The following is a 9,678-nucleotide window of genomic DNA, read 5'->3' on the forward strand; positions in this document are numbered from 1 at the left end:
TATCTATCTATCTATCTATCTATCCGCCCGTCTGTTATCAATCCATCCAGATATCTATCTATCTGTCATCCATCCATCCATCCATTCATCCATCCATCCATCCATCCGTATCTATCTATCTATCTGTCATCCATCCATCCATCCATATCTATCTATCTATCTATCTATCTATCTATCTATCTATCTATCTATCTATCTATCTATCTATCTATCCATCATCCATATCTATCTATCTATCTATCTATCTATCTATCTATCTATCTATCTATCTATCTATCTATCTATCTATCTATCTATCTATCTATCCATCATCCATCCATGCATCTGATTATCCGTCTATCTCTCCTCAGATGTATAAGGCGTTCCTGCCGGCGATGATAGCTGGGAATCACGGTCATCTGGTCAGCATTGCGAGCTCCGCTGGACTCATTGGTGTGAATGGATTGGCCGGTAGATACCACACACACACACACACACACACACACACACACACACACACACACACACACACACACACACACACACACACACACACACACACACACACACACACACACCTCTCTCTAATGTCCAGATTACTGTGCGAGTAAGTTTGCTGCGGTGGGCTTTGCGGAGTCAATGGCTCTCAGACACACACACACACACACACACACACACACACACACACACACACACACACACACACACACACACACACACCTCTCTCTCTCTGATGTCCAGATTATTGTGCGAGTAAGTTTGCTGCGGTGGGCTTTGCGGAGTCGATGGCTCTCTCTCTCACACACACACACACACACACACACACACACACACACACACACACACACACACACACACACACACACACACACACACACACACACACACACACCTCTCTCTCTGATGTCCAGATTACTGTGCGAGTAAGTTTGCTGCGGTGGGCTTTGCGGAGTCGATGGCTCTGGAGCTGCTGGCCATGGGCTGTGATGGAGTGAAGACCACCATCGTCTGTCCCTTCTTCATCAACACCGGCATGTTCGAGGGAGCCAACACCAAGTCAGCTGCTCAAAATAAACACAACCTCCTTTTCTGTAGTGCTAAGCACACAGCTTGATTGAGAAATGTGTGTGTGTGTGTGTGTGTGTGTTGCAGATTCCCCAGACTCATGCCCATTCTGGAGCCGGAGTATGCGTGCAGGAAGATTGTGGATGCAGTCCGCCGGGATCAGGTTTATCTCTACATGCCTCGGAGCGTCTACATCGCCATCGCTCTGAAGAAGTAAGAGTTAAACATCTGCTTCAGTTCATGATGCAGTAAATAACGGCCAATCCCAGAACAGAAACAGGTCCTGTCTGACCAATGAGAGAGCAGGAATAGTTCAACCAATAATGAGCCTGATGTTGATCTGCTGACCCCAGGGCATCCACATGTAGGTGTGTGTGTTTTACATTTAATCATTTAGCAGACGCTTTTATCCAAAGCGACTTACAAAAAAGGGGAGAGTAATAGAAGCAACGGAACAGACAAGGCCAAAAACCTGTAAGAGCTGTAAGAAGTCTCAATTAATTAGCACAGTACACCTTTTAAAAAAAAAATTTTTTTTATAGACATCTACAACAAAAACTCACGTATGCAATATACAGAACACTGGATTCTGGTAGCTATGATAACTATGTAACATACCCACCTGAAGGCACAAATCCGGATGAGAGACGTAGATATGATCCAGGAGTGTACGCTTTTTGGTCGTTGCTGTGGTGATCAGTAAGTGCTATTCTGTATTGGTCAAGTGCAAATGGAAAAGATGTGTCTTAAGATGTTTTTTAAGAATGGCTACAGACTCGGCAGCACGAATTGAGATCGGCAGGTCATTCCACCAGGTGGGAACGGTCCAGGAAAATGTCCGTGAGAGCGATTTCATGCCTCTTTGGGATGGAACCACGAGGCGCCGCTCGCTCGCAGAACGCAAGCTTCTGGAGGGTGTGTAAGTCTGAGCAAGTGAGTTTAGGTATATTGGTGCCGAGCCAGAGGTTGTTTTGTAGGCGATAACTAGTGCCTTGAATTTGATGCGAGCGGCCATTGGCAACCAGTGCAGTTTGATGAAGAGAGGCGTAACATGCGTTCTCTTCGGCTCATTAAAGACCACTCTCGCCGCTGCATTCGGGATCAGCTGCAAGGGTTTGATAGTGCATGCTGGAAGCCCAGCCAGAAGAGAGAACACAGGAGAACACAGATGAAGATTTTTAACTCAACTGCTGCTGTGTGTCGGTGTATCGGAGAAGCACAACAGTATTTGTGTTATTTTTTTACCTCATATCAGACGAATCTCATCTAGTGTTCCCATCCGCAAACTGGGGCGATCATAGACATATATATATATATAGATTCCTCATTAGTGCCTGAGCAGATCAGCCGAATCAGGCATCTATATATATATATATATATCTATGATCGCGCCAGTCTGACCTCATCAGACGGCAGTAATAGCGGATGGGAACACTAGATGAGATTCGTCTGATATGAGGTAAAAATAACACAAATACTGTTGTGTTTCTCTCAGAAACCGATCGGTTCGTGTCTTCAGACATCAGTGTGTCGTCAGGAGCAGCAGGGTGTGTGTGTGTGTGTGTGTGTGTTTGTTTGTTTTGCTCTCCTAGAATTATTCCCCATTCACATCATTATGACCGACACACAGCAGCAGTTGAGTTAAATCTTCATCTGTGTTCTCCTGAAGAAACACACACACCTACATGTGGATGCCCTGGGGTCAGCAGATCAACATCAGGCTCATTATTGGCTCAACTATCGCTTTAACACTAGTGCTGCGTTCTAGTTTGTTTTTATTATGCCCTTCGCTCGCTGACTTCCCTTCGTCTCCTTCACTCGGATGTGCATCATTGCTTGCGTTGCATTAGTGCCTGCTACTGGAGGAACCTTTGCAATGGCATGAACTGGAACGCTCTAACCCCTTGATCACTTGGAATCCAAGATGGTGTTGATATATTATTATTTTTTCCTTCAGGAAATTGTTTAATATAGCATTCTATATGTATTTACACTCCCCTAAAGGATTATTAGGAGCACACACTAATACTGTGTTTGACCCTTTCGCCTTCAGAACTGCCTTAATTCTCCGTGGCGTTGATCAACAAGCTGCTGAAAGCATTCTTTAGAAATGTTGGCCCATATTGATAGGAGAGCATCTTGCAGTTGATGGAGATTTGTGGGATGCACATCCAGGGCACGAAGCTCCTGTTCCACCACATCCCAAAGATGCTCTATTGGGTTGAGATCTGGGGACTGTGGCGGCCATTTTAGTTCAGTCAACTCATTGGCATGTTCAAGAAACCAATCTGAAATGATTGGAGCTTTGTGACATGGTGCATTATTCTGCTGGAAGTAGCCCTCAGAGGATGGGGACATGGTGGTCATAAAGGGATGGACATGGTCAGAAACAATGCTCAGGTAGGCCGTGGCATTTAAACGATGCCCAATTGGCACTAAGGGGCCTAAAGTGTGCCAAGAAAACATCCCCCACACCATTACACCACCACCACCAGCCTGCACAGTGGGAACAAGGCATGATGGATCCATGTTCTCATTCTGTTTACGCCAAATTCTGACTCTACCATCTGAATGTCTCAGCAGAAATCGAGACTCATCAGACCAGGCTACATTTCTCCAGTCTTCAACTGTTCAATTTTGGTGAGCTTGTGCAAATTGTCGCCTCTTTTTCCTATGTGTAGTGGAGATGAGTGGTCCCCGGTGGGGTCTTCTGCTGGTGTAGCCCATCCGCCTCAAGGTTGTGTGTGTTGTGGCTTCACAAATGCTTTGCTGCATACCTCGGTTGTAACGAGTGGTTATTTCAGTCAAAGTTGCTCTTCTATCAGCTTGAATCAGTCGGCCCATTCTCCTCTGACCTCGAGCATCAACAAGGCATTTTCTCCCACAGGACTGCTGCAGACTGGATGCTCTTCCCTTTTCACACCATTCTTTGTAAACCCTAGAAATGGTTGTGTGTGTAAATCCCAGTAACTGAGCAGATTGTGAAATACTCAGACCGGCCCGTCTGGCACCAACAACCATGCCACGCTCAAAACGGCTTAAATCACCTTTCTTTCCCATTCGGACATTCAGTTTGGAGTTCAGGAGATTGTCTTGACCAGGACCACACCCCTAAATGCACTGAAGAACTGCCATGTGATTGGCTGATTAGATAATCGCATTAATGAGAAATTGAACAGGTGTTCCTAATAATCCTTTAGGGGAGTGTATGGAGTGTAAATAGGAAGTAGACTCGCTCCCTCGGTCTAATCGAGGAGCAAGGGTCTGTCCATATAAACTTCCCTTGCCCACTTCACGAAGTTGAACGCACTTCAAAATGGCGGCGGGGATTCAGCCCTAGTTCCAACCCTAATCAAGCTCTTCAGGATCACTAGAAGAATACAGGCAGGTGAGCTAAATCTGCAGGACAATGGGCCAAGGTTGAGAATCCCTGAAACAGAGTATATTCCTGCCGGAACACACGCCCTCAGAGCTGCTGATAGCTGGAGTTAATCTGGGAAAACACCAGTAAAACAAACACTTATCAGTCTAAACAAAAGGTTGGACTCGATACAGTGCTCTCAATAAAGCTGCCACTCATTCAATACACACTGTGTTATAATGACAGCATACAGCAGAGGGAGTGAGAATCCAAACGCAGTTTATTTACAATTATTATCCAAGGGCATAGTCCATACCAGTCAGAGTCAAGCACATATAATCAGTCCAGATACGCTTCAAGGACAGCAGACAGGAACAGGAATACAAGACTCAATCAAAGTCAGGAATCAAACATGAGAACAAAACAAGAACTGCTCGAAATGCCAACAGAGAGTGTAAACCAAAACCAACAAACAAGACTTCACCCAGAACACAGGGCAATGGCATTTAAACGGACAGGGTAATAAACCAAGAAAACAAGACACAGGTGAAATGGGTTAACAAACAATGAGCAAAGGATACTGGGAAATGAAGTCCAAGAATAACTTCAAACATTCCCCGGATGATGGTTTACTATTTCAGATCGACACACACTCTAACGGCTGATATTACCCACAACCCATTGCGGGTTAGAACTACAAACGCTGAAAAAAAGCGGAAAGAAACTACAAACATGGCGGGTGTGCGAGTCAGACAGTAGAGAGGTTTCGATAAAGGGGTTTGCGTGATCAATGATCAGTATTTAACCTGACTCATATATTTCTTCAGTGTTGTCCGCATTATATCTCACCTGCAGCAGCACTGAGCACTTCTGTAATGACACGTTAGGCCGTTAACTTTTAAATCCATAATTATATTTAAACTGCAAACACACGAGGAGAGTCTCTGCATTAAAGACACACACACAGCAGATTTGAACTGTGTGATGATTGACAGGTGAGTTTAAACGGTTATGGGATGCTCGTAACTAAGCAGCAGAGTCCGTTAAAGATGGCGAAGTAGTCCTGAAGCTCGCACACTCAAAAGTATGAACTTTATCTTCACTAAAAGAGCACATACTTTAGGACGTAGTATAAGTCGGCGAATTGGGATGCAGCAAGAGTCTATGAGATCTGCTGGTATATAAGGGGACCGCAGCGGACATCTTACACACACTTCCAGTTTATTAATTAGTTAATAGTCATGTGTCTCAACAAGTAAAGTCATAACATAATAAACCTTTATAAATCATCAGCTAAGGATTCATTAGAGCAGACGCTGGAAGCTGAAATGCATGGCTTTGACCCGTTGTGGTAATTAACACATTCATTTACATTATTAGTTTATATCATGCTATTAACCAATTAATACATTATGACACATTTAACTAATAACACTTTAATGATTACTTAATCTATTAATCATGTCGAATCTTCAATAGTTGCTGATAATAATTAATAAATGGGTTAGTTCATCATTAGTAATACATTAACTCATGATTATCTGTGCATTAGTTTAGCATTAATTAATGATGTTAGTGCACCTGTTTGTAAAGTGTTACTGATTGGTTTATGCAAATGATAAACTGCAACATTGTAACCATTTAGTCTCAAGCGATGCATAGATAATGAAGACTGGTGTGTGTGTGTGTTCTTTCTCTGTCACAGTTTTCTTCCCACTAAACTCGGCGTTCTTCTGGGAGAATATTTGGGAGCGTTCAACTTCATGGCAAAGTTCAAAGGTCACGGGAAAAAGAGCACTTAATCTTGACGACAGCACTTGAAGCATTACAGTTCATGTTTAATAAACGTAACCTCGTTAGCATTTGCACTTAATTTGCAGCGGTTTGATGAAGACTGACCCTTTAGATGGAGATCCTCTGATTTATATCTCTGAAGTGTTTAATCATTTACTCAATGACTGATTGTAGAACGGAAGGAGTTTAATCGATGTATTATTATGGTTCTTACTAATAAATCTGTTTATTATAATATTGTTTGATTTTTTTAATCACTAAAACAGTCACAGGGTTTATGAAAAAGGGATGTGTGTTAGTTCATGTAAACAAACTTTATTACGTCATAAATGTCAATATGAACTCATAAACCAGTGTTATATTCACCTGATCTCAGACCAGTTCATGCATATACGTGTGTATAATTAAAGCAAGAGTTGTGGTTAAGTCTGCAAAAGTCTTTTCTTACTCAGTATTTCTGTCTTGTTTCTAGTCCGAACATCTAAACATTCTTAAAACAAGAAGTATTTACTAGACAAGTAAAAGTAATTGTCTTGTTTTGGGGAAAAATAACTCAAAATGAAGAGAGTTTTTGCTTAAAATAAGATAAATAATCTGCCAATGGGGTGAGAAAAATAATCTTGTTTTCTGTTTGAATTAAGATTATTTCTCTCACCCCATTGGCAGATTATTTTGCCTGTTTTAAGCAAAAAATCACTTCATTTAGATTTTATTTCCCTAGAAAACCATAAATATCTCATGTCGTTTTACTTATAAATGCATCTTGTTTTAAGAATTGTTAGATATTTGGACTGGAAACGAGACAAAAATACTGAGTAGGAAGAGCATTTTTTTTCAGTGTAGCCTATAGTCAAAAAAATAATAATAATAATAATTTAGCCGCTATAAAAAGATTCCCCGAACAGCTGTAAACATCAAACAAAAATATATTAATTTTAAGTGTTTTTAAATCACTTATAAGACTTTTTTACTTTCTGAGAGAAAGCAAAAGCATTTAACATTTTTTTCCAACTCATATTTTTTGCCCAAAAGTAAAATGGATGACCTGAATCTGATAGCAAACCATGGGATTTCCTTCTGATCCAGATGAAATGTTTTGAGCAGCTGGCCTTGAGACGCCGGTGCTGTAGTTGTGAGCGCCCCCATGTGGACACCACTGGGGATGACTGTCCAGCTGCTTCACATCAGATATGAGTCTCTGATTTTAGCAAACTGCATGTTTTGGCACATGAGCAAAAGAGTTTAATAATGACTAAATGCACAGGCGTGAGGAGTTGATTCTCAGCCTCATGCTAAATTATCCATTCAGTGATCAAAATATGTGGGATATGTTCAGTGTTGCCAGTTAATCTGATTGCTCCTTTAAAAAAATGACTTAGTTACTTAACAGATTACTTGATTTTATCAGTAACTAAGTAAGATTACACGTTTTTATTGGAGTCTTACACACATCCAGTAATGTGAGTGATGACGGATATTATGGGATGGCTGGATGCTGATAACTTGATCTTTTAAGACAATTTAATTAATGCTGTAACACAACAAATCTGCTTCGACTTGATTTAAAAATGTAATGAATTGCTAATTACAACACTGAAATAAAAATGTTAAGGGTGTACAAATGCTATAAAATGATGATCATAAATAACTGGGAATATCATTTATCCATTATAACCTTTATGTTGGTTTGGTCGTTCGGCCGTTTTATTATAAGTCGTGTTTTTTCGTCCTTTATCCTTTGTCCAGTTTTTTGTCGGGTGTCTTTTTTTAGTTTTATGATGTCATCACGTGATCGTGGTTTGGAGTATTGATCATCCGCCCTCTTCAGGAAATGCGCAGTAATCTCAGATAACTTAATCCAGATTATAATCCAGCAGATCTGGGATCAGTCTAATCATCTCAGGTGTGTTACGCGAGGTACGAAGAACAGACCCCCGGGTGTTATAAAGGAACAGGACTCGCAATCTTAGCAGGAAATATAAATACATACACACATTATATTTATATTGGACATAAATATATAAAATCTCAATTTTACACACACACACAGCCCCTAAACCTACCCATCTCTCACACACACACACACACACACACGTGTATGCAGAAGGAGTCTGACAACAGCTGATTGATCCACACGGAGATCTAATCCACAAATAAAATGTATTATTGTTATTTATTATTAATCTCTCCATCATCGAGTCCGTCTGGGATCACATGAAGAAACTGAGACTAAATTATTGAAGAAACCTGCAGTACTGAGAACAGTTTTAGACACTTTGGGTAAAACTGCTGTTAAGTGAGAATGCTTTCAGAAATAATCTCATTAATAGATTTAGTTCATCAATGAACTCCTAATAACGAAATCAAATCAGTGTTTGGCGTCTTAAACGGCTTCTGTCCTCTGGTGCACTTGCTCAGAGTTCTTTACACCGCAAACAATGCTCTTCTCAGTATTAGTGTCTCGTTTCTAGTCTAAACATCTAAAAATTCATAAAACAAGAAGTGTTTACTAGACAAGCAAAAGTAATTGTCTTGTTTTGGGGAAAAATAACTCAAAATGAAGAGAGTTTTTGCTTAAAGGTGCCATGTGTAAAAATTGAGGTAAAAATATCCCAAAAATGACCAACACGCATCAAAAGAATGAGAAGAAATAAAGGCGATGATGTCATTAAAAAAATGTCAAATTATAGTGCTGCAGATATCGACCTTAATTAGCAGTAGCATTACTAGCCCCGGCCCGACAGGTGTCGTAATACCAGTCTCGGCCATGGGAGGCGGTGTGCGGGCAACATAACCACCAGCCAACCTGGCGTACTCGAACCTGATGTCAGTCGTGTGGAAAGTCCAGCCCCATACTTCAGTTCAGCTCAGGGAAGAGAGCGGACGGATGGCCGAAGCCCTTGGCCCCTTAAATGAATCTGATATGATAAAAAGAGCTGCTTTTACCTGAGTGGAAAAAGCGGAAGTGCGGGCGCACGGTGACTGTGTCCCGCCCCGTCATTATAAAAGTCCCGGTACTCGCGAGCCGTTTAGAATAGGCGCCCAGTGGACGAAAAGTTGCATAGTGCCCCTTTAAAATAAGATAAATAATCTGCCAATGGGGTGAGAAAAATAATCTTAATTCAAACAGAAAACAAGATTATTTTTCTCACCCCATTGGCAGATTATTGATCTTATTTTAAGCAAAAACTCTCTTCATTTTGAGTTATTTTTTCAAAGATACTAAGTAAGAAGAGCATTTTTTGCAGTGCAGGAGCTTGTAGAGAAAGCAGTCATTAAAGCAGGGGAAAAACGTGACATTTGCATATTTAATATTATATGTACAGATAATATTTCCATGTGTGACTCAGAGCAGTTCATTGGCCGGTTTACTGACAGGTTTTGAAGCATGAATGAAATTGCAGATATGGCAAATCGTGTAAAAGCGAATTAAAATGCTTAATACGTTCACAACGAGCTCAGAAGGAAACGCTCACTCA

General features: G+C 41.0%; 1 protein-coding gene across 1 annotated transcript in view; it reads left to right on the forward strand.

The window, feature by feature from the left end:
* The window catches only part of sdr16c5b (short chain dehydrogenase/reductase family 16C, member 5b), a 7,628-nt gene extending 1,194 nt beyond the window's left edge, over positions 1 to 6,434 (forward strand). The window contains exons 3-6 of the mRNA XM_067447562.1: positions 351 to 450; positions 891 to 1,035; positions 1,132 to 1,257; positions 6,111 to 6,434. Coding sequence (XP_067303663.1) covers positions 351 to 450; positions 891 to 1,035; positions 1,132 to 1,257; positions 6,111 to 6,207 — 468 coding nt within the window. The 3' untranslated portion in view covers positions 6,208 to 6,434. The remainder of the gene's footprint in view (positions 1 to 350; positions 451 to 890; positions 1,036 to 1,131; positions 1,258 to 6,110) is intronic.
* Positions 6,435 to 9,678: the final 3,244 nt, after the last annotated feature.

The sequence above is a fragment of the Pseudorasbora parva genome, chromosome 1 (genome assembly GCF_024679245.1).
Source record: "Pseudorasbora parva isolate DD20220531a chromosome 1, ASM2467924v1, whole genome shotgun sequence".
NCBI lineage: Eukaryota > Metazoa > Chordata > Actinopteri > Cypriniformes > Gobionidae > Pseudorasbora > Pseudorasbora parva.